Genomic DNA, 26,119 nt, shown 5'->3' with positions numbered 1-26,119 from the left:
AGAGTATTTATGCCCTGCTTTTCAGCCACAGAGGCTCTCAGAGCAGCTTACAAATGGATAATTAGACGGTTTCCTGCCCTCAGGCTTACAATCTAAAAAGACATGACACAAAAGGAAAAGGAAATGGGAAGGGGATCAGATCCAGCAGTTTTTCTCTCCCTCTGAGGCCTGGACTAGGGCAGATGGACTGGAGGGAGGGATCTGCTTCTTAAATCCAACTTCTGTTGGAGGAGATGAGAAGTTTTTTTAAAAAGAGATCTGACAGGAAGTGAAAGATAACAGGAAAGAATCAAACTATTCTTTTAATAAAGGATCTGACAAACTGGACAAGAAACTAGACAATATAACAAGAAAAATCATAAATGTAAAGGAAGATGTTGACATATTAAAAAAAGAAATATCAAGAATTAGAAGACAAGATGAATAACGTTTCAAACAATCAAAGAGCTGATAAAAATTTTAATTCTATTACTAGAATTAAGATACAGGGAGAGATGCTTAAAACTTAGAAGGATTCCAGAAATGTCAAATGAGAACTTATATGAATATGTCATCCCACATCTTGCAGACTTTATTGGAATGCCGGAAGAAGTCATGATTATGGAAGCGGACCATCTCTTTAGAATAAATTCTCAAACAGCTAGAGAAAAAAAATCTACCCAGAGACGTTGTGATATGTTTCACAAGATCACGAACTAGAGAGCTAATACTCCAATCAAGTTATACCAAAAAGTAACAAATTGAAAGAAAAGACATAAAAATATTTAACGACATCCCTACACTTATAGTAAAAAGAAGACAAACATATAAAGCCCTAACACAAACATTAACAATAACATAAATTACATAAACTTAGGTCCCATACAGACAGGCCAAAATAAAGCTGCTTCGGGTCACTTTGGAGGTATGCTGTTTAAATGATGCATGCGTCCCAAGAGTCCAGAAGCTGTGCCAAAACCACACTCCAGTCCTGAGGACTGGTTTCCTTCCTGCTAGACATCTGAAAAAGAACATAAGAACTGCTTTTAATTTAATAGAATACTCCAAAAAGAATAACGATAAGAAAATGGCAGTGTTGTTCATCGATGCTGAAAGGGCTTTTGATAGTCTTAGGTAGGACTGCCTGCTAGGAATAATTGAAAAAAATGAATTTAAGTTCAAATTTTTTAGGTTAGATCAAAAGCATCTACAAGGAGCAATCAGGCCATCTAATTATAAACGGAGACAAAAGTAATTCAATAAACATCCAAAAGGGAACATATCAAGTGTGTCCCCTTTCACCACTGCCTATTATTATTATTATTATTATTATTATTATTATTATTATTATTATTATTAACCTTTATTTATAAAGCGCTGTAAATTTACACAGCGCTGTACATACAATCTTTTTAATTGGACGGTTCCCTGCCCTCAGGCTTACAATCTAAAAAGACACGACACAAAAGGGGAAAGGAGAGGTGGTGGGGAAGGGGCCTCTCTAGTAGGGTAATACATATAAAATACATAGCAATACAGGAAATGATTCAATAAAACAGGCAAGAAAAGAACATCAAATAGCAGGTGACAATCCTGTAGCTGCAATAGAAAATTTGATCAATAACAGAAGAGAGAACCCAAAAATCAGAGGACCTAGAATCAAAAATTATGAATACACTATAAAAGCATATGCAGATGACCAAGCCATATTCTTAGAAAACTTTGGAAAAGATTTGTAACTCTTTGTTACAAACACTACATCAGTTTGGCACTATGCCTGGTATTAAAATCAACAAGCAAAAATCTGTGATTTTGACAAGCAATATTAAAAAAAAGAAGAAGAAAATATACTACAAAAAATATGGAATTCAAACTAGAAAGAAAAGTAAAAATTTAGGAATATGGATATTAAAAAAAGAATACTGATTTATTTGATAACAATTACCATGCAACATGGAAGAACATAAAAAAAGCCTATAGTTTCATTTCATATCATTTTCAGAAAGAGTCGACACTATAAAAATGTCCATATTTCTTAAGTTTAATTTCTTGTTCACTAACTTACCAGTCATCATGTACAAAAAGCTTTTCAATATGTGGCACATAGAACTGAAAAAAAATCTTTAGGAGGGGAAAAATCTTGTGTGAGGTAGAAGACATTCATAGATACTAGACACAATGGTCGATGTGACCTTCCTGATTTAGAGATATATTACCAGGCAAATGTTCTTTCATATGTTGCAGATTGGAAATTAAAAAGCAAAACAATGCTGAACTTAGAAGGATTTAATCTTTGCTTTGGCTGGCATGCTTATGTGTGGTAGAAAATCAAATGTACATAAAAATTTCACCCACCATTTTGTTCATAAAGTGTTTTTGAAAACATGGGAAGAGACTAAACATTTATTTTATAGGGAAATCCCAGGATGGGTTTCCCTGCAAGAAGCCTTCTTTGGAAGAAGCAGCAAAACTAATGGTTGGCTGAGATATAAAGATATCATCAGAAAAAAATGCTCAGAATCAATAGGAACTAAAACTAACACAGGAAATAGAAAGTCTGGATATCAAACACCATTGGTTCTTGTTAAAATAATTGCAAGATAGATTTTAAAAAGACTTAAAAGAAGAAGGCATCACAATAAAAAAATGAACGGGACAAAATATTAGAAGAAACTGAAGAAAAAAAAACTTCTAAACTCTATAAACTATTATCAGAAAGAAAGCTAGAACAAAACGCCATAAAACATTTCATGATCCTGTGGGCACAAGTTATAGGAAAGTCTTTAAAACTACAAAGCTTGCATTTAACGAGAAAAAGAACCTCACAATTTACAAATTCTCAGAGTATCCATGAAAATTACCTAAAAATGGCCTGTCGTTGGTATTTAATGCCAGAAAAAAATACCGAAAATATATAAGAACAATAATCATACTTGTTGGAAATGTGAAACCACAGAAGGATTTTGGATCCACGTATGATGACATTGTCAAAAAAATGAAAAATTTCTGGAAAAATTTACATTCATACATTTGTAAGATCTTAAAAGTAAACTTTAAATTAATACCAGAAGTATATCTGTTAAATATGACAGACAAAATATTGAACCATCAAGCAAGAAAGAAATGGAAACAAATCTTATACATGATTACAACAGCTAGGATTAGCTTTTAGAGAAAGTGAAAACAAAAAGAAACACCAGATTTTGATGAGTGGCTAATTGATTTACTAAATGTCATTGAGCTAGACAAATTAACACAAATATTAAATGGAAAATGTACAGGTAAAACCGAGAAAGAATGGTAAGAACTAATAAAGTTCTGTGGGAAAAAATGGAAATAATAGCAGATTAACAGTCAAGCATCAAAAGAGGTAACATAGAGACTGGACTGGGAAGGTGTATGAAATGAGGGAGATGGATATCTTAATGGGTTGTTTATCACAAAAAGATACTACAACAATAGTAAAAGAATGGGAACCGATTCTGATATATTGTAAGAACAAACAATAGAGGGTGCAGATTAGCATGAATCACTAATATTCAAAGGTAATTTTATGGTTTAATCAAATTGATATATTGAGTACTCTACTTTGAGGGTACAAGAATGTAATTAAAGACAAAAAGAAAAAAGAGTAATGAATGAAGGTACACTGCACAGAGTTGAGATAAGACTTTAAAGCAACTTGGGAAGTACTTCTTTATGTTAAATGTATTGTCCGACCTAATGAAAAGTTAATTAATTATCAATGATGATAAGAAGAGTTCTGAAGTATTTGAGCTTTTGTGTATTGTATTTTTATGGGTTTTATGTGTTTTAATTAAAAAAAAAAGAAAATGTAAAAAAAAAGAAAGCAAATAATAACTGAAAATCCTTACAACATTTACTTTAAGAGAAGTAGCTAAGCTTAAATAATTAGCTGACATCAACTGTAGGAGCATATGGAAGTCAGTTTAGAAGATACAATAGGAGGTAGAAGGTTGAAGAAAAAGAATAGTCATAAATGTTTTAATGTTGCTTCTGTTCACTGAGTAGATAACATATATAAAGTGATTATTTCTTTATTAATTTTGTATATTCATTAAATGTCATGCAAAGTTTATGGCAATAACAAATAAAGTGGGCCCTCCCCTTATGTGGGGATCTGTTCCTGATACCTCTGTGTAAGGGGAAGTTAGCATATGCTGGAGCCCCATGGGAAGTAATGGAGCTTGCACCCATGGCGCATGGCAGCGCAGTAGTGCATGCACGCCATGGGCACACAGCCCATTAGTTCTTCCAGGGCGTGCAACAGGTTCTTCCAGCACGGCTTTCAGCAGATCCTGAAAGCCGCGTATAGGCACACCCAGGTAAAACATGGGCGCACTGTATATAATGTTAAAACATGTCTTTTTGTAGTAAAAAATAAAGTAGAAAAAAAAGCCCTAATTGAGGTCAGGATAAGTGAAAGACCACCTCTTCCCTATTGAGCCTTCCAGAAATTTGAGGTCTTTAAGGAGGCCCTGGTGCATGTCCCAACATCACATGAAGTTAGGTTGGTGGCTATACATAAAAGGACTTTCTCAGAAGTAGCACCATGGGACTCCCTGCCTAAGGAAGTTAGGTTGGTCCCATCTGTTTTTAAGCTTTTGGCAGGCAGCCAAAACAATGCTATTCTGCGTGGCATTCAGTGTTTGGGATTGCTATTTTAACTGTTTTAAAACTGGATTCTAGAAGTTGCTTAATAGTGTAGCCAATCCTGCACCTTATGCTTACACAGAGTCAAAGATGCACTGTTCACTTTGAATTTTCAGGATAGTAAACATTGCTTTCCAGACAAACGTAAAAGATGGACTTCGCTAATAAATAAAAATGTAAAACTATTTTGCTTGAGTCCAGTTTCGGAAGTGCAAACCAATGCTAACAATGCAGTAGAGGAGGGGATTAAATTCACTAACAAAGAGTTTGCAGCAAGAAATTGTTTCCATTTTGCCCAGTTTTACACAAGATAACAATCTGCTGAATATTAATTCTCATATAAACCGCTTCCTTTGGAATTGTCTTTGCTAGACCAACCATAGAGGATGCTGGTTCTTTTGTGTTCCATGTGAAATTAATAATAATAATAATAATAATAATAATAATAATAATAATAATAAATCCCACCCTTTTCCCAAAACTGGGACTCAGGGTGGCTCCCAACATTAAAAAAAAGTACAATTAAAAGCATACAAAAATAGTACATTAAAATAGAATTAAATTATTACAAGGTTAAAACAAGCTACATGTTAAAAAAATAAAATGTTAAAAATAGTTTAAAACAAAGGAAGTGAAAGATGCAGGGGCCAAAAATAGCAGCAGACAGGGATATGAGGTGGGATAGTTTGAAAGGAATACTGGGAGTGATTCAGAAGAGTTGAGGATAAGAGAAGAAGGTCAGAGCACAGCTTGAAAACATTATTTTATGCAACACCATCCTATCCCATGCTTTAAAAACCTTCAGTTTTAAATGTCTATCTAACAGGTAGATCTTAACCTGCTGGTGGAAGGATAACAAGGAACAGGCCATTCTGGCCTCCCTGGGGAGCTCTGGAGGCAGCCACGGTAAAGGCCCTCTGGTGTCCCCACCAACCGTGCTTGTGCTGGTGGTGGGACTGAGAGAAGGGCCTCTCCTGAGGATTGCAGAGCCCAGGATGGTTCATACAGGGAAATATGGTCTGCCAAATAGCCTGGACCTAAGCAATACAGGTCACAACCAACACTTTAGATTGTGCCTGGAAACAAACTGGCAGCCAGTGGACCTGTTTCAACACGGGCGTTGTGCAATCTCTATAGCCTGTCCCCATTAACAGCCTGGTTGCAGCTCTTTGGACCAGCTGAAATTTCCAAACATTCTTCAAAGGCAGCCTTAAATACAGCATGTTATAGTAGTCCAAAGGGGATGTAACCAAGCATGTACCACCAAGGCTAGATCTGACATTTCAAGGAATGGGTGCAGCTGGGGCACAGGTTTTAAATGTGCAAAATCAATCCTGGTCACTGCAGGCCTTCAGGTTCAGAGCCGAATCCAGGAGTACCACCAGACTGCAAACCTGTGTCTTTCGGGGGCGTGTAACACCATCCATCACAGGCTGGATCCCTATTCCCTGATCTGCCTTCTGACTGACCAGGAGTACCTCTGTCTTGTCTGGATTACATTTCAGTTTGTTTGTCCTCACTTAGTCCATTACTGATGACATACACTGGTTTAGAACCAGGTCAGCCTCCTTGGATTGAGGTGGAGAGTAGAGTTGGGTATCATCCATATATTGATGGCACCTCACCTCAAAACTCCATAGATAGTCTCTCCCAGTAGTTTCATGTATATGTTAAATAGCATAGGGACAACACAGAACCCTGAGGAACCACACAGGTCAGTGGCCAGGAGGGTTGAGCCAGAGTCCCCTACCACCACCTTCTGAGTTCGCCCCTGTAGGAAACACTGGAGCCACTGTAAAACAGTACCTCCAAGCCCCATCCCAGAGAGATAACCCAGAAGGATACCATGGTTAAAAGCTGCTGAGAGGTCAAGCAGAACTAACATTCCCACTGTCCATTTCCCTGCATAGGTCATCCACCAAGGCTGCCTCTATTCCATAGCCAGGCCTGAAACCAGATTGAAATGGAAAGGCTGGTCTCCTCTTCTTTCTAGTCATCCTCAACAAGAATAATAAAATTGCTCTGTGTATTTAGTAGAAAGCAAATAAAGAATAAAAAGTGAATAGTTTCTTCCTCCAGCTTGTTTTTCTGTCTCAAGAACCATTTGTGAAAAATCTCCTCTCCTTCTCTAGATATGTTTTGGTTGACGAATGGCACAAATTCTGTTTCCATTCATGCTCCAGAGCAGGAGCCTCTGATCTTCTCTGTGGATAATGCTGCCAGCAGAAATGGCAAATGTGTATAGCCTAACAGGAATTTTGGCAGTTCCAGCACACCCACACATAGAATCTCATTCTTGGTTGGAATGGCTGACCAAGTTTCTGCCTTTCCTCCTTGATTGTGTGTGAGAAGAATCAGGTTTCTTTTGTCAGCAGTGCTAGGATTATCACCAAGAGCTTCTACCTGCTCCATCTTGGGTTAATATCTTTAAAGGTTTGGATCATCATGTTTGATTTTTCAAAATGTCTGCTTACTTGACCACTTTTCCAATTTTGTATTCTTCCCTTGTTTTCCATCTTCTCTGATCCTCTTTTCTGTGGCAGCCAGAACACTTGATCCTGATTGTCTGGATGGTGCTGCTGTTTCTCATGAACAAATTTTGCCAGTCCGTCTGTGTCTCAGAGTCTCTTTCTCTTCTTCCTTGGACATAAAGCACCTGTTCTGACAAATTTCAAATTGCAGAATGTTCAGTTTGATGCCCTCCAGATCTCTTCTCCAATAAAAACTGTGAGAAACTGCATGTTGAAGCTAATTCTGTGAAATGTCTATAACTGATTGCCATCTGGTTTTGTGCTTGCGTGGCCTCTGTGAATAACACTGCTGCTTGCCCTCTTCCTTTCTACCTCATGTGTGTTTTGCAGCTTTCCCCATGTTTTCTCCATGTTTTCTATGCCATGACAGAAAAATTTATATAATGTGTTGTCGGCCTACTGAATACCACATGAGTTAGTTACTATGATGCTTTGCATAACTACTTAAAGCTGCTACCATAATATTAAGGCTGCCCACCAACTAATGTTGCCTATGTAGCATTAGCACATATGGTCTTGGTTCTGACCAGAGACCTAGTGATCAGGAAAGTAGACTCACCGATTGCAGATTCAGAAAACAGAGTCGGTCTTACAAAGATGTTAAATCCTCAGGGAAAACGAGGGTTCTCTGAAGCACTTTTTGTGGGTGAATGTGAGAGAGGTGTTATTTGAGGCCGATCCACTTGGTTGGGAGACACATTTCCTGCTTCCCAGGTGAGAGTGACAGAAGGGGCTTGCTCCCTTGTAGTAGTAGTAGTAGTAGTAGTAGTAATAATAATAATAATAATAATACAATTTATTTATATTCTGCCTTTTCCTTGCGGAATCAAGGTGGATTACAAGTAAAGGCAACAGAAAAATACAAAAAATATACCCCCCACAATTACAATAGAATAATAACACACACCAAAAAAACCCACCAAATTACATCATGAAGAATACAAAATACAAATAGAAACACATAACATGGCATAATAATGGTCAAAACATAACATGGCACAGTATAATATCTAACAACCATCCCAACTCTCCCCTGGCAACAAAAGAACAGTCAGTTGTCAAATATCAATTACATATCTGAAATAATAAAACTCTGGTCCAGTATAGCCAGGTGTTCTGGGGACATTGGAGCTGGAGTTAGAGTCCTCCACCACTCTCCTCCATCTACTAATGTAAAACTGGCTGGACATGTAGGAGGGGGAGAAGACGCAGATAGGAGACCTTGGCGCTTCTCTGTCCACCTCCTAGCCAGATATGGAGCCCAGCTGTAGCCCAGGTGAAAAAGAGCAAGGAGGACAGCAGGGCAGCATTTTTAAGCTTTCTGCTCTCTGCAATACCTCTGAGTGTCTGCAGCTGAGTCCCAATGGTTTGGGGCAGGCACTCCCAGCTGAGGTGGTCTTCAAGGAGGACAGCAAGGCAGCAGGACAGTTTACAATTTTTTTTATCCCCAGTCCACTCCACCCTCACAGCAATCCAGAGCTCCAGACTTCTGCGCAGAGCTAGCAGAAAACTCCCTCCATCCTCCCACAGCTGTGGTTCTCAGCTTTTGGCCCATTAAATATTTTGGTTTTCAACTCCCAGAAGCCCCCAGCTTACATGATAAGGAATTGTGAGGGTTGTAATCCAAAACTTCTGGAGACCCAAAAATTCCCCTAATGCCTCTGTTTCCAAATATCAGAGAAGTTTGTTCTGTTATGCTGTTATTTTGCTTTACCAGCTTCTCTTTAAGCAGGAGGACAAATGCGAAAGTTTCATTATGCCTTAATGGTCTCTTTTCTGCATTGTTGCTGACTGCTTTGCTGCCTTCTGGCCAGAGTTACTGACGTGGGCTTTTTTAACATGCTTTCTCAGTTCTCCCAGCACCTGTAATAGTGGCATCGTTGACATGCAGACCAGGTTCTGTGTAAAGCCCTTGCAGTGACAATTACAGTGATTAACTAGGTAAAAATAATACATCAGAGTTTAATTAAATCTCCTTCACTGTCAGCCAACAATCCACCCGCTCGTCTCTCTCTTCCCTCCTCCCCCGCTCCACCGGCCAGTACCCTTTTTCATTTGTAGCCTGGCAGCTCTGCTGCTCAAGCGAGGCAAACACTCCTGATGCCCATATTGTTCATCAGTTATTATTGTGTATCTGCTCAACTGATCACCCCTACCCAGTATTCCATAAATTACTGAAACTTCAAGGGATAGCTTAAATCGGAGTGAGAGCCTGTGTGTGGGGTGTGTGTGTTTGATGCAAGCAGCAAAGCCATGCTGTAATGACAAGGAAAACAAACCAACCTCCAATTTTGCTATCAAATGCTGCAATCATGCATGGAAATTAAAATAGTTTTGCATATATTTACATAATCTTCCCAATTCTACTAGCAAGGTTTTTAGGAAAGGGATTTCATGCAGTGGTGAAGAAAAAATGAAGAGGCTTTGAAGAGCCAGTAAGTTAGGCCAGGGCAGTGAGACAGTGGGACTTTGATGCATAGGAATGTTCTTCCTTCGCCTCACAATTGTAGGAACTACAGCTTCTCTTTCTGAGTCACATGTACAAGTACTTCTTCTGTTTTCAAGCCCCCCTCCCTGACAACTGGAAACTTCCTACAATTTTAAAACAGAATTAGAAAGTTTCAACTAAAATTGTATGCAAATTGACTGTGTGTAAGGTGTAGTCCCATTGAACTACATACAGTATTAGCCATCCAGAATCAGAGCTGGAAATACAGTAGTTACAATTTTTGGACTATAAGTTTTCCAGTTTCCAGCCAGCATGGCTATTTGCTGCTGCACCAGATTCTGGGAGGTATGGCTCCCAAAAATAACCTTTCCAAATGCTGCCCAGAACATAGCTGAGGGGCTTGTGCATGTTCACACTTTTGGCCTTCTGTGCTGTTCTTGTTGGCTTTGTGTAGAAGTGGTTGTACACCTTCAGGCATGAGGTGGGTAAACCTGAGGCCAAACGAGCTTCTTTCTTTTCTCCAACCATCATTGCCACCTCAAACACCAACTTAATTTTTGTCCATTTAGGCAAGAATAGCACAAATTACAGTATGCTGACTGGAGAACCTATATGAAAGGGTTTGAAGGACCTGCCAAAGTCTCTCAGAAACTATAAGTGAGGCTTTACACATGTACTTGTGCCTATAAAAAAACTTAACAAGTGACATCCTCCAGGTTTGCAGAATCTCAAGACAGATTTCTGTATTGTTCCTTCACAGGAGTGACAAGAAACAAACGAATGCTAAGAATACTAAGAAAAAGTCAGTTGCTGAGATGTAATTCTCATCTGTAAAGTAGAAGTTGTTATTTTTACATTTGTTGCTCTGGTTATTCAGGACTTCATCCAGAGTCATCCCCGCAGATTTCCACTCCTGCTTCCAGATCTCACTCAGAGGAAACTCAGTCCTCCAAAGCTTTGAAGGGGAGGCTGATCTCTGTTGCTAGCAGTTTCTGTTCTGCTGATGTACAGATAGTATTGGATACAACTTGTAGGGTGGATATTGGATACAGCCTTTAGGGTGCTATTGTACTGCTAGTGAGCTCAGTGTAAAACATTTGCCTGCAATTGGCTGACCTGCTTTAATATCCCAGAAGGTGCTGCACCATAGGACACATCACGAGGTGACATGGCTCATCGATAAATAAGGTAAAGGTGGAGGGCAGTAGAGAAAGAGGAAGACTGCATTGTTGTTGTTAAATGCTGTCAAGTTGGCTTATGTCGACTCCATGAATGAGAGACCCCCAGGTCACCCTGTCATCAACAGCCCTGTCCAGGTCTTGCAGACTCCTAGGCCATGGCTTCCTTGTTGAGCCTATATGTGGAGAGATCTTGTGGCACCTTTGTGGCTAACTGAGGGAGGGAGGTTGGTGGCATGGGCTTTTGTGGGTTTGAGTCTACTTCCTCAGATGCATTTATAATCTGGGGAGGGGTGTGTGGCCTTGTCAGGACCATGTTCCACATTGGCCTGGAAATGACATGGATGTGACCACTAGAAGGAACTGGAGCAGAGGTTACTACAGTTCAAGTGGCAGGTGTGTGTGAGTCAGCATTTGGGAGCTGTGCATCATGGGACACCTGATGCAACATGCACAGTAGGTGAAGTCAGTCGGGTGCATCATGCGATACAATATGATGCAACAGGTACTGGGGATGAAACCAGCCAGGTTTCATTGGTGGCATGGCTGTCACATGACTTCACAGAAGACCCCCTATATAAGGGAGAAGGTGACTATCTCCGTTGTTGGGTTGTTGTGGTCAGTGGTTGGCGAAGCACTTTGTTTGTATATATAGCTGTGAGTATCCAAGATCGCTATCTGGTACTCTGTGCATTCTTGTATATAGCTTGCAACAAGTGATTAAAGCCCTCATGTTCAAGAGAGCCTTGCTGTCCAGCTGTGTTATTTCTTCAAGCCGGGAGCTCAAGGCTGAAGCCTGCATGGGAGGAAATTTTTCCTTACAGCCCAAAGCCTTTGCAGACTTCTTTCTCTCCAAGAGCCTTTTCGTGGTGTTTCTGCCTGTGTGGATCAACTCTGCACGTGGTCGTAGTGGACACAGTGTGTCTCCCTACGCCTCACTAGGACTTGGGTCTATGAAGGCTCAAGCTGCCAACTTCTTTCTTTAGGGTTGCAGCAAGATCTCTCTACATACTGATTCTACAGACTAATACGGCTATGTTTTTGAATTCTAACACTTGTTGAGTCTGTGCACCTGTAATGTGGTCTTCCATTTTTCTCACTGTGGTCCAAAGCACACTGCGGAGGCGATCCAGTTTGGGCCAGCTTTGGCTACCCTGGCTCGGTGTTGGGGGGATCCTGGGAATTGTAGTTTATTGTGGCACCATCACTCTCCATTACTATTGGTTGAGGTACTTAGGCTGCAGGAGTGGCAAGTCAGGAAGTAGGGAACAATGTAAGATTCAGGGGCCGGAAATAGCAGCAGGCTGAGGGATGTGAGGTGGGATAGTTCAAAAGGAATACTGGAAGTGATTCAGAAGAGATGAGGATAAGAGAAGAAGATCAGAGCACAGCTTGAAAACATTACTTTAAGACTCAGAATCTCCCAGCCAGCAGGCAGAGACACTGGGAATGAATATAGTGGCATTTATTAGTAAAAGGACTTGCAAGCTTCTTGTGGGAGTTTCAGGGAGTTTCAGGCATACAGAGCGTAAGAAGTCTGGAAACAGTGGAGGAAGAGGAGGAAGAAGTGTGTGTGGGAACACAAAGCACTAAAAGCAGAAAGGGAGTAAACATAGGGGAAAGGTGGGAATGGTCAAGAGCTGAGGAAGACAACAGTTAACATATAGGTTAGAAATCAGCAGTTTCTGTTAAAATCCCCCCCCCCCCAACTACCATGCATCCTGCTCACACTAACTCTTTGCACTTTGCTTTTCTTCCTAGTTTGTATTAAAAGATCTTATATTCTTTCTGTGCAGCTCATACTCTGGATTGGTTTGGGAGTATTGCTCATCAGCACTTACACCACCTTATCTGCAACCCCAGACATCCCAGCAAAAATAGAGTCCGTGGAACCAGGAAAGCTGCCAGGAGAAATAAAGAATGTACTAGATGAAGATCCTGTCAAAATCGCAGGTATGTATGAAGTTCTTGGTGTGCCCTGCTCCAAAAAGGGCTGAACGAAACCCTTTAAACTCTCTTGTACTACATTTTCCAAATCTGTATTGAAGTGGTTGCATCCCTTATTTGTTAAAAATGTAGATTTTCAAGGAAAGCTAATGCTGTTGTCTGAATATTTCTATGAATCATTTTTAAAATTCATAGGTGGGACATCCCCCTCCCCAATATTGTTGTCCCTTTGTGGAGGAGATTATTAACTTGGAGAGGCAACAGTTTATAGTGCCCCCTGGTGAAGTAAGTGAGGAACTACACAAGTCCCTGCAATTAAAGACTTCCTTTGAAATCTAGAGATAGCACCATCCATGCCACCTGTATAAAGGGTACCAGCAGCCAGAAATGTGCTGTTTTCAGCCTCTCCACTGATTATGTATTTTCCAAGGTTTCAATAGTGACCTATTATCATGCTCAAAAGTTATGTAAATTTATGGCTGCCTCCTTTCTTATTCCATTCCTTCCTCCCCACCTCCCAAATGTGGCCAGGATATAAATTTGGAGCTTGTTTTAGCCCCTGACAAAGCCTGTGATTATGTCTTAGCTTTGTTTACTGGCCTACATTATTTATTATTTGTTTACTAAGTTTGCTGATGGAATTATGGCCTGGCACAGCTTCAGTCTCACCTCACAAGGCCATCACAAGCAAGTGTCAGCTGCCCCTCTGTTTCCCCACAGTTCACCTCATTCTCCTTTTTCCCCTTATTCACCCATTGTTCATCAATTGACTGGCCTTTTTGTCCTCACATGGTTTGGGATGTCATTGTGAAGACTGGAAATAGAAGCGAGCAAAGGAAAGCTTTACTCCTGGAACGGGAAATTTACAGCCTTTTAGACATTTTGGCATACAACTCCCATGAGTCCCACATGGACAGTCATAAGGCAGGTGGATGGGAGAAGGTTGTAGACCAAAACACCTGGAGAACCAAAGCTTGGAGCCCTTTGCAGTATTCCTGCTGTGACTGGAAACATTTCTGAGATGCTAGGGTCTTTGAGGGAAGGCTTTCACTTGGGTCCAAAGGCACATTTGCTGAAGACGCATGAGAGTACTGTATTCCCTTTCCTTGCTACATTTTAATATGTTTGAATTCAGTTTGGTTTTAATAGGATAGCTTATTGAATTTTTTCAAACTTCTTAGAACTTACAGTTTTTATAATGCTTGCGTATCATAGCCTTTCTCTGAAGAGAATGAGAGGCAGATCAGAAAACAGTCTTGCCATAGCCTAATGAGTTCTTGGACTTAGTGTGGTTTTGCCACATCCTTTGGTGTTTGTTAGACATCATTTGACATTGAAGACCAGTTCTTTGTTATCTTTAAATGCCCTATGGGATTTATGTGGGGCTTTGTTAAGGCGCTGAGTATCATAGCTTCAATTTGTGTTTTTTAAAATTAATAAAATCTTGCCATCTGACCAGCAAGAAATACATTTGAAAATGGCTCAAAAATTAAAAAGAAAAAACCCAGTCCCTACAAACTGTGTTGCATTTTTAAAAATTTTGTTTCAATGCATTAAAAGGTAGAGTCATATTTTGTCAAATTTCAAGGTGACAGATTCAAGGCAAAAATAATGTGTTGAATAGGCATAGCTTTTGCACTAATGGTAGGTTGATATCTCCTGGGTTCTTCAAATTGATGCATGAATACTTAATTATTAGCTGTAATCTTCCAGTTCATAGTATTTATGGTGTGGCCTTCAGGACTGAAGAGTTGTCCACTCTTGGATTATGCAGGCAGATTGCCTTGGTAAAAGTCAAATCTCATCTTTCTCTTGGAGGAGCAGCTGTATAACTCCTATTGCCTCACCCTTTCTCTAATATGCATGGTAGCATAAGGATTTTGCATATTAACTTTCTTTGTAGAACATACCACCCAATATGTGACTGCTCATTTGGCTGCTGGGACTTATTTTCCAGTTTGGGCCTAGACAAATTTAGTGTGCTAAGCATAATGAATTAATATGAATGACTTAATAATAAATATTCAGTGTCAGTAAAATAATGCAAAATCTATATTGGCTCATTTTTTCTACCACATTGTAATTGCATTATTTTTGCATTATTTCATAGGCTTGCTATAGTCATTCATTTGTTCATGGCTCCATCCACAAAGTTCAGGACAGATGCGAGGAGCAAAAAAAGAAAAAAATGCAAAATGAAGTAGGAATAATAATAATAATAATAATAATAATAAATATTTATTTATATCCCACCTCTTCTGCTTTGAGGATCAAGGCGGGTAACAGCAAAGTGAATACAATATACAACAGTAAAAACAACAAGACCCCAACCCAACCCTCCCTCCCAACTATAAAATTAAACAGTAAAAGATGGTTAAAAAGTACATAACAATACATCAAAATTAAAAAAACAAACCACAAATAAGAAAAATAATAAAGGGAGGGGGATTTAATTGGTTCTGGACATTATCAATCGGGGAAGGCCTGCCAGAAGAGAAAGGTTTTTGTCGCCTTTTTAAAAGCCTCGAGTGAGGATAATTGGCAAATCTCTTCCGACAGGTCATTCCAAGTTTTTGGAGCGGTGACAGAGAAGGACCTTCGGGAAGTCACCACCAGTCTGCTCTTTTTAGATTGTAAGAGATTTTTCCCGGAGGATCGGAGTGTGCGGGAAGGATTGTATGGGAGGAGGTGTTCCTTCAAATAGACTGGCCCCAGGCCATGTAGGGCTTTATAGGTGATAACCAACACCATGTACTGAGCCTGGAAGCTAATAGGCAGCCAATGTAGTGATTTTTAAATAGGTGTAATATGGTCGAACTTGGATTTTCCGGCGACCAGTCTGGCTGCCATGTTTTTGTATCAATTGGAGTTTCCGGATGTGACACAAAGGTTGCCCCATGTAGAGCGCATTGCAGAAATCAAGGTGAGAGGTTACTAGAGCATGTACAACCATTTCTAGGTCCCGCTGCTCTAGGTAGGGGCGCAGCTGGCATATCACCCGAAGCTGATAACAGGCATTCGTGGCTGTCGCATCAATCTGAGAAGACAGTTGAAGCAACGAATCCAGTAGCACTCCCAAGCTGCGGACACAGTCTTTCAGGGGACGTGTGACCCCATCTAGAACTGGTGAACCTATCTCCATACCCGCCTCATGTCTCCGGATGATCTCACCCAGCGGCTTCATGTAAATGTTAAACAGCATGGGGGACAGAATGGCGCCCTGAGGGATGCCAGATGTCAACTCTCTCATAGAGGAGCAGCTGTCCCCCAGCATCACCATCTGGAATCTTCCCGAGAGGTAGGAATGTAGCCACTGCAAAGCAGAGCCAGCGATTCCCAACTCTCTCAGGCGTTCCAGAAGGATACCATGGTCTATGGTATCGAAGGCCGCTGAGATGTCCAAGAGCACCAACAGGGCCACACTTCCCCTGTCAATGCACAGACGGAAATCATCAACCAAGGCGACCAGGGCAGTCTCCACTCCGTATCCCGACCTGAAGCCAGTTTGAAATGGATCGAAATAATCGGTGTCATCCAAGACTGCTTGGAGCTGGTTTGGAACCGCCCTCTCAATCACCTTACCCAAAAGGGGAAGAAGAGATTATTGGTGCATGCAGTTTTCCCACACCCATTTCTAAATTCACCCTGAACCTGGACTGCTACTATAAATGTGGGTCACATAATTCTTTCCACTGGTGCTAAGACATGGACAATCAGCAGGTTTTTAGTGAGCCCGTGTCCTATAATTGTTGAGGAGTGACTGAAAATGTGCCTGTGACACACAGAGGAGGATACTTCTGGCAAATCTCATAGCTCTAAAGGAACAGAGAGGAGGTATGTATTGCATCTAAGTTAAGGCTTTGTAGCTTTCAACCAGCTTTATGCTTATAATGAGCACATTGCATTGTGCCCAGGACAGAATAGGAAGCCAGGGTGGATGGCAGAGCTTTAGTTTAGCAAGTTCCTGGTGGCCTGTCCCCACTGTGAAGTGGGCAGCCACATTCTGGTTCAGCAGAAAGTTCTGGATACTTTTCAGGGACACACTTGTGTTACCTGTGTCCTCATCTAAATCTAATCTTGAACAGAGCTTGGAAAAGTTACTCTTGTGGATTATTGCTTCCACGATCCCCTAATCAGTATGGTCAGTAATTTTTCCAAATCCTGTTCTTGAGATAACAGAGGCATGAGTAATAGCCATTCTGTAATGGTCTGATAGGTAGGACCACAGCCTTTTCATTAGACAGGATTGCTAGAATTATACCCATGGTCACAACTGATGGAAGTGCACATCATTTTGAGTCATTGGTGTGAAAACTCTGTCAGCAACACATGAGAGGAAACAATTTGAATATTTGGCCCAATGGAAAACAGAACAAACCAAACACTAAAAGCATGTTGAGGGTGATATCATACCATGGACCAGTACAGCTGATTGTAGTACTTCCTCTGCCTTCCTTTGCCTTGCCTTTCAAGGAACGGATCTCTTACTCAACAGCCTTGAGCCTGCCATGGATTAGTTTGCAAAGGGGGTCTAGTTCCCCAAGCAGCTGCATTCTGTCATTCAAAAGCATGGGTAGGCTGAATTGTTGCTTGGCCATGCTGCACTTCTTCAGCCTACATCTGTTTCTTATTTCTTACCCAAGCCCCTTGTGAAAACACATGGCTTTTCTTGTTAGGTACCATCAAGTTTGTTTTTCACATATTCCTGACTTTGACCCCCTTCTCATCCACCCCACACCCCCAGTAATTGATGGGTTGGTTTGCTAAGTCCATCCTTACCACTGTGCAATGCTTTTTCCCATTTTCCATTCTCTGTATGGCTCTTGCCTGTCTTCATATGCTTGTGTGTGGTGTGTGTTAATTTTTTTATTGCTGCTTTTGATGTTGCAGAGCCCAGAACTGTACAGACTTTCATTAAAACTGTGCCCCATGGGTCTGGGGATTATGAATATTAGAATGCTGCCCTTTTATGTGAACACATATTGACCAGCGAACTTTGAATAGTGTTTTCACTAACGACACCCAAGTGCCCATTACACCCCCATCTGTATTGCTGGGGGTTTACTGTCAGGCACTCTTTGGGAAGGTATAAAATCCCTTTCAGAGAGGCTCTGCTATTACATACAGTGCATACGTACGTTAAAAGGTTGCTAAGCTGCCTTTGAAAGCACATGAAGGCAATTATCCATTTTTTTAAAAAAAATCTAATTAGGCAATTTCTTTCTGCTTTTGAAAGATACCTTCCCCTCCCCCAGAGGGTCTCCCTGGGCGGATTAAGATTTTGTAATATTTTTTCAGCTTCTTACTCGAACATGGTTGCTTAGATCCCCACCCCCACTCTCTTTCTCATCCTTCTCTGATTTCCTATATCAAAGGCCTGATTCACGTTCTTTCTATGCCCTTTCCCTGGCAGTTCCAGACAGTCATTTTAAGCCATCTAAATTGGCTGCTGTGTTTGCTTGTTTTTTTTTTAAATCTATCCATTCAGATTTACCATTTTTGGATGTGATGAGACATGGCTGTAACTTGGTGCCTTGTGTGCATTGCTGGTCTGTTTAATTTATGGTCGTCATATGTGGTTATAAGTGAGAGCCTGCAATCCTGACATCTGTGTTGCATGCACGCCAGAGGGGATGTAGGAAAAGATATAAGGGGCGGATGTAACATGAGCTTCTAAAGTTGCACCTGTGTCAGACATTTAGGATACACCTGCTTTGTCCTCCCTTTCCTATTTGCCAACCATCACCCCACCCACTGCTTCTTGGTTATTCTTCAGACAAGAAGCTGAAACACCGTGTGAAACGTGGATTATTTGCCGTTCCTCCCCAAGCTTTAATAGCTACTGGAACAGCTTGGCTCACTGGAGCACTCCCTAGTGCTTTGGGAGAGCAATCTTTTAATAGTTCCTGCGACACAGAAAAAGGAGCTATTGGCCTGCTGTCATTTTTTGTTCAGTTTTACAGTCTGTGTGTCAGGAGAAAACGGTGAACTAGTTTCCCTGATGCCATTCTGTAACCTTGTGAAAGCAATAACAGTTATGGTTTAGAGATCTTGAGAGAGATCTCTCTTCCCCAACCCCAACCCCCTTGTTCTTGCTGAGCAAACATGTAGAGATCCATCTGCCACCTTCCTTTTTCAGAGAATCCACAAGATGCAGTCTGGTCTTGGACTGGGAACTGCACTTACCTACACAGAATCCAGGATCTCTACAAATTGAGCAGCATTATGTGGTCGTGTTAGGGGAAGGACTCTAGGAAGATGTTGGTTTTTTTTGTCCAGGTTGAAGAGCAGAATCAGAAGGATCTCTGGGAAGCTGTGTTAACCCAATATAGTGTTCTCCGTGGCTCAATTTTTCCTTCTTTCTTTCTGAGAACAGCTGGTGTTTTCTCCATCTTAGAAAACTTTTCAAAGGCTGGTATCTCATCAAGTCCCATTCTGTCCTTAGATGCTAAAATGTTCTTTGATGTTCTCTGCTCCAGAGCTCTAACTTTCAAATTCTTCTCTTTCAGAGGCACCAGGTTTTTTTAAGGGGCAGTATCTGAGGTTCTCTAATTAGCTCAATCATCACTGTCCTCATCAGCTAGTCTTTCACTGAACTTTGTATTTGGAGGCTTACTTGGAGGTTAGTGGTGGGGAACAGGTCACCTTCCAGATATTGGACTTCACCTTCTAGCATTCTCATCATTAGCTGTGATGCCTCTGAGTGATGGAGAATGCAGTCCAATAACATCTGGAGGGCCACAAATTGCTCACCCATCTGGTTTGTGCTCTATGCTGTGCCCTGCAAAAAGTCTCAAGACTAAGTTGCAGAAATGTGTTTGTCCTTGCCCTCACTTGTCCTTGTTCTTACTTCCTGACAGTCTTATACATGCTGAATTGGAACTAAGCCTCGTTAAATTCAGTGGGACTGACTCCTATGTTAGTAGGTGTGGGATTGCAGCCTAAATCATCTTCTGTAATAGAGTTCTGGCTGGCTTGTTAGGGGATTTCAGATTTAACTCTTCATTTTTTACATGGGTCTACATGTCCATCTAATGTTGAGAAACATTTTGGTCCCTTATTGCCTGTAGCACACTATAATTGTCAGCTTACATTTCAATATGTTTGTTTGTTTCACTTATATCCCCTCTTTCTCCCAAAATGGGATCCAAGGCAGCTGTATCCAAAGCAAAATATTCCTTTCTTCCATGGGTTAATCTGAAGAGGATCCAACCTCAAGAGATAGCAGGTGGTCATGCTGAGTTCAGTAGCTCTTTAGAGCAAAGAGGCATGTGATTTGGCTAGCAAGTTCTTCCTTACCCTACATCTGAATTCCAGACTGAGTAATAAAGCTTAGAATTCAGCAGCCAGCAATGGTCCCAGAGAGACAGTGCTGTCAGTGTTAGGGGGTATTATACATTAGGTGTAGCCTGCACAGAGAGAGAGAGAGCTTCGTTAATGCCTTCTTTAGGAACTTCACTGATTTTTGAACAGCCTGACCTCTTCCCAGCATGTACATCAGTGGAAGCAGACATTCAAAATGGAATCCTTTTGCAGTTGTTAGCTCTCTCTCACTCGCTCACTATCTGTTAGATAGAAACACCACAGTTTTCCCCAGGTCATTTTTAAATGGCAGAGGAAAGAGTCCCTGCCAAATGTAGGATGCACACTTTCATCTCTGACACACAAGCAATAATTCTGCTTCTTCTGGGATATGTATGTGTGTGTTTCCATGTGTGCCTTCAAATAACTTGTCAATCTATGGCAACCACATACATTTCATAGGGTTTTCTTGGACAAGGAATACTGAGAGGTGGTTTGGCTAGTTCCTTCCTCTGAAATATAGCCTACAACATTTGGTGTTTGTTATAGTCTCCCATCCAGGTACTAACCACATACTGAGAAATGGACTGATCCATGCTTCTCTCACACATGTTCACCCTATTGCATCCCATCCCTCAGATCTCTCTTCCTTTACGGATAATAAACTGCTTCTAATACTGGTTGAGTAAACCTATTTCCTTGTTTTATGAGGAAAGTTAATTTTTGAGCTACAAAAAATGTTGATAGAGCTTTTTTCCTTCAAAAATGGAGGGCGGGGTTGAAAATATTTTTCAGCTCTTTGTCCCATTAATATTTTCCAGATTGCCCAGTATTTGATCTGGTTGGAATCTATAATTTTATTCAGGTTATGCAATCTGGTGAAAGGAGCATGAGGAATATATATTTTAAATGCAAAGAGATGTTGGTAAGGGACACTATGAAATAAATTTATACCTCACTATAGTGGTAGAGGCTATATCATGTGTCTCCTTAAAAATTTGAATCCACTGTAATGCAGCAGGCAACGCTGGCAAGAGTAAGTGTGAACCACATCTTCCTGGGAGCATTGCTACTATCCTAGTCACATTCTTGGAGAGAGGATAGGAAAAGCTTTTAGGGTTGCTCATGATGAGATTTTATTACAGCCCAGAGAGACTGATTGGCGAACCATTAAAATAAAAGTGGATGCTTTAAAAAAAAAACCTGTGAGAAATGTCCCTTCCTCACCCATGCCCTAATGCATGCAGAAGATTATGATTACCTTGGGTTGGCTCTAGGTGCCCCATCATTCAGTCATCAGCATTTGGGTTTGCTCCCAATATTTGGGGTTTTTACCTCCCTCCTCCCTTTGCCTGCCCAACTCTTTAGACCTGAGATGTTTTTTCCCTGTTGTTTTTGTAAGCCAAGAAGCTTTTACAGCCTCTTCGCCTTTTCCTGTTAAGCCCAGCACCCCTCATAAAACATTAAGAGGCACAGCATTACTGTAACATTATCCAAAGGGACCACAAGGGCGACTCTACAGTTTCAGCGATTATTACACATCCTGGGCAAAATGGTTCTCTCCAAACCACATATAGCCCCTTATAGATTTCCAAGCAGCATGAGAGGCCATTAATTCACGCCCTGATGATGAACTTAATTTTGCTTCCTGCTGAGAAAATGATGGCTTAGAGGCAACTTTGTCTTATTACAGAGTGGAGATTTTTATCTCTCCCACCTTTCCCTTTTTGTTTTGTGTGTGTGTGTGTGTGCGTGCGTGGTATATATGCAAAGCCAGAGGTTTAGATACATGCTTGCTAGTTATATTCCACACTGGTAAACACAACTGAAGCATTAATAAAGTAGGACCACAGGGAAATAGGGAGCTCAAAGAAACAGGGAATCTACAGTTTTTCCTGCTTTTCATAGCATGGCTGAGGATTAGCCAAGTGACCTGTACAAAACAAGTTGGTGGTTGTCCAGCATTCCAGAACAGGTGAAAAGACCAAGGTGTCTGTGATAAAATTAAATTAGTTGTAGAGTCTCCCAGTGCGACAGGAAAGACTAATCCAAGGATAGCCAGCAAGCACAAGTTTAAAACGAATGAACACATGCACACTGTATTGTATTGTGGTATGTCATCATTTTAAAACTTGTTGTCCCTGGATACTTCTGAGGTTGTTTTGCTAAACTACAGCAATGCTGTGAAAAGAAGAAAAAATATTGTGCATTCTTTGTTTTTGGCTTTCTATTCCCCTCTGATAAGGTGGGAGTCTCCTTGGCATTGCTTTATTAATGCTTCAGTTGTGTTTACCAATGTGGAATGTAATGAGCAAGCATGAATCTAAACCTCTGGCTTTGCAGCTGCACTCTTTCCCCAAAGTTATTCATAATCAGGAGTTAGGGGCAAGGGGGAAGAATGAAAGTCCTTGCAGAAGGTCCTTGACTGTGTACTGTTTGCTTAGGTTTTATGCAATATCAGACCTCCAGTTTTGTTTTAAAACCAATTTCTCTAGATATTTTTAGTGGAGAAGAAAGTTTGGATGCCTATAGCACTCTCTATTAATGGCTTACGGCTGTCTCATGCATTATTTTTTCCAGTGTGTGTTAGGTGTGGAAAGCAGATGCTGCTGTGCTTGCAAATCACACACTGCATTTATGCGAGTTATGACACAGTTGTGTGCAGCAGCTTCCAAACACAGCTGCATGATTAAAAGAAAAGTGTGACTTTCTTTGCACAGTTTCACACATGAGGGTATTTGTGGTCTTTCCTCCCTGTCATAGACCTACATAAGAAAATTGCCAGATGTGAAATGGCCCTCAACACATAAGAGGAGCATTGGGTTGTGGCTTTTTAAGATCATTGGAAAAAACATATTTAATTTTCACATGTCCATGCACTTCTTAATAGCTCTCAGTGCTAGTCTACTTGTTTCAATCTACATTTGCTTCCTTTCCCCCTGTTTCCTTAGTGACTAAGGCCTGGCACTTACCTCCGCATGTCCATATTATTATTATTATTATTATTAACCTTTATTTATGAAGCACTGTAAATTTACACAGTGCTGTACATACGATCTTTTTAGTTAGACGGTTCCCTGTCCTTGGGCTTAAAATCTAAAAAGACATGACACAGAAGGAGAAGAGAGTGGTGGAGGGAAAGGGTAAGAGGTCCAGCAGTTCCTCTCTACCTCCAAGGCCTGGACCAAGGAAGATGGACTGGAGGGAGGGCTTGGCTTCATAATGGATGGTTAATCATCTTCCAGGGAAAATACGTACTCTCAAGTAGGATAATGCATATACAGTACATAGCAATACAGGAAATGGTTTGATAAACAGACAACAAAAGAACACCAAATAGCAAGCGACAATTATGCAATGCCTGGGAAGGCTACTCTGAACAGGATGGTTTTCAACTCCATTTTGAAGCTGGTTAAAGAGGTGATGGCTCTTGCTTGCGGGGGAAGAAGGTTCCAGGAGTGAGGGGCAGCGAGTGAAAAGGGGCGAATCCGGGATGGGGCAGAGGAAATCCTGGGCTGAGACAGCAGACCTAGACTACCAGAACGGAGGGCCCTGGTGGGAAGGTGAGGAGAAAGAAGGTCTGATAAGTAAGGAGGGGCCAGTCCATGGAGGGCTTTAAATGTCGACAGCAGGAGCTTATACTGAATGCGGAAAGGGAGGGGGAGCCAGTGAAGGGATGCCAACACAGGAGAGATGTGGTCAGAGCGGTGGGTGGAAGTGATAATGCGTGCAGCTGAATGCTGAACAGAGATTAAAGGACAGAGGTGAGAAAGAGGAAGCCCAGCCAGGAGGACATTATAGTAATCAAGTTGTGAGATCACTAGGGCATGCACCAGGATCTTGGCAGTAGAGGCGGAGAGATATGGTCGGATTTTGGCAATATTGTACAAGAAGAATCTACAAGCCTTGGCTTTGGTCTGGATCTGAGGGATACACGACAGAGAAGAGTCAAAGATAAAACCAAGACTGCGGGCTTGCTGGACTGGTTGAATAGAAATGTTGTTTATAGAGACAGAAAAGGAGTGTTGAAGGGTGGGCTTAGGACGAAAGACAAGAAGCTCCGTCTTGGACATGTTGAGCTTCAAACGCCGATGGCGCATCCACTGCGAGACAGCTGTTCAAGCCTTGGAGAAAGATCAGGTTTGGAAAGATACAACTGGGTGTCATCGGCATACAGATGGTAGGAAAAGCCAAAAGAGCTAATGAGTTTTCCTAAGGACAGTGTGTAGAGAGAAAACAATGATGAAGGCAAGAGTCAACAATGCATGGAAATACAGTAATTTACCATGGCCTGTTCCCATGGTGTTTTACTGTTCCCCCAAATCCAAATAGTTGAAATTGCAGTAACTTTCCCCCAAAATCAACTCATACCTTATTTGGGGGACTTATAACAAGCTATGTTAATCTTGCATGAGAGCACATGAATGTTGGGATAAGATTTTCAGTGGCTGTAGATAAGACATTGTCTTATGCTAGTTTCTCTGCCACACTAGTTGTGTGTTTATGGGAACACTTGTTGCCTATTTTACGTCATGACTGTCAATCAAGTTGTTGCACCTATGGAGTCCTAACCAGGCAATCAGTTTCTGTGCAGGGATCTGAAAAATTAGTGCTCTCCATATCCTTCATGTGTCTTGTGATGTATTACCATATATACTCAACTATAAGTCAAGAAATTTATGCCCCAAAATTGAACCTAAAATTTTGGGTAGACTTATATTAAGGGTCAATACATCAGTAATGCTTAGAAAGCTTATAAGCAAGCAAGCCTGAGGCCCCAATCACCATTTAACACCAGTTCCTTCCCCCTCCAGTCCATTTTGCTAGCCTTTGCTTCCTATCGGAAAAACTCCCTATTTAAAAACACTTGCTTCTCTCTCTGCTCCATTTTGCAAGCCCTGGCTTCCTATGGAAAATGGAAAAACCTCTCCATTTAAATCCACTTGCTTCTTTCTCTACTCCGTTTTGCAAACCCTGGCTTCCTATGGAAAAACCTCTTCATTTAAATCCGCTTGCTTCTCTCTCTGGTCCGTTTTGCAAGACCTGGCTTCCTATGGGGGGAAAAAACTCCCCATTTAAAACCACTTGCTTCTGTCTGCAGTCCTTTTTGCAAAACTTTGGCCTCATTCACACTGGTGGCGTTGCTCCGGAAGGAACTGGGCAAATTCGGGGGGGGGGGGGGGGGCTCCCGAATCTCTCCGGAAGCAAGTGCTGACTACCAATCAGGGGCATTTTAACCCGAATGCCCTCTTGGAGAATTCGGGTTTAAGGTGAAGGTGCCTGGCTGTCAATCAAAGTTAGTTCCGTGATGGTCATAGGTGACGTTTCCAGCACTGATAGGGGCATCAGAAATGTGCTTTCCACCCCTCCTTTTTTTTAAAGGACCAGGCACCACTTGTCAAATTTAAAAACCTCTGGTGTGCGTGTGTGTGTGTGTTGTGGGCATTTGGTCAGTGTTGTAGGTTATGATCTGCCCTTGGCTCCAATTTTAAGCCCAAAATGCAAGTTAATGCATCCTGTATCCCCCACTCCTTGCCACCCCAGAATGCCTCATACACAGGTAATAATAATAACAGTAATATTAATTCCTCACCTCGAAATGCCAGAAAAGGATGCAATTTTTTTTTTTTTTTGCTCTCCCTAGGCTACCCCTGAATTCCTTAGAGATAGTAGCAAAAGCTGTATCAATTTGCCAATTTACATGATTGGAAAGAGAAACATTACATTCAGTTGATAACATTAATTCGCATTGCAGCAGTCATTCCAAAGGAAATACTTGGCTACCCCTGAATTCCTTAGAGAAGCTGTATCAATTTGCCAAGTTGCAACATTACATTCGATTTGTAACATTCATTCCAAAGGAAAGAATGTGCGCATAGACAGCCAAAAATAATTAAAAATAAAATAAAATCCTAAGGAAAAAGGTCTCTGTTGGATCGCAGAGGCTTCCCTTGCTGTGGCCCCCTGACCTGCCCTGAATTGACCCTTGTTCCTGCTCACGATCTATCTATCTATCTATCTATCTATCTATCTATCTATCTATCTATCTAGCACAAAAA

At 41.1% G+C, this 26,119-nt stretch overlaps 1 protein-coding gene across 7 annotated transcripts in view; it reads left to right on the top strand.

Moving 5' to 3' along the window:
* The window catches only part of SLC38A10 (solute carrier family 38 member 10), a 123,648-nt gene that overhangs the window by 80,988 nt on the left and 16,541 nt on the right, over positions 1 to 26,119 (top strand). For all 7 annotated transcript variants that reach the window (XM_089539640.1, XM_089539605.1, XM_089539623.1 and 4 more), the window contains one exon: positions 12,608 to 12,764. In XM_089539640.1, coding sequence (XP_089395766.1) covers positions 12,608 to 12,764 — 157 coding nt within the window. The remainder of the gene's footprint in view (positions 1 to 12,607; positions 12,765 to 26,119) is intronic.

Source organism: Sceloporus occidentalis, unplaced genomic scaffold (assembly GCF_023333645.1).
Source record: "Sceloporus occidentalis isolate IW3139 unplaced genomic scaffold, rSceOcc1.0.p SCAF_1, whole genome shotgun sequence".
Classification (NCBI taxonomy): domain Eukaryota; kingdom Metazoa; phylum Chordata; class Lepidosauria; order Squamata; family Phrynosomatidae; genus Sceloporus; species Sceloporus occidentalis.
The sequence above is the reverse complement of the archived record's forward strand: the minus strand, read 5'-3'. Positions and strand labels throughout refer to the sequence as shown.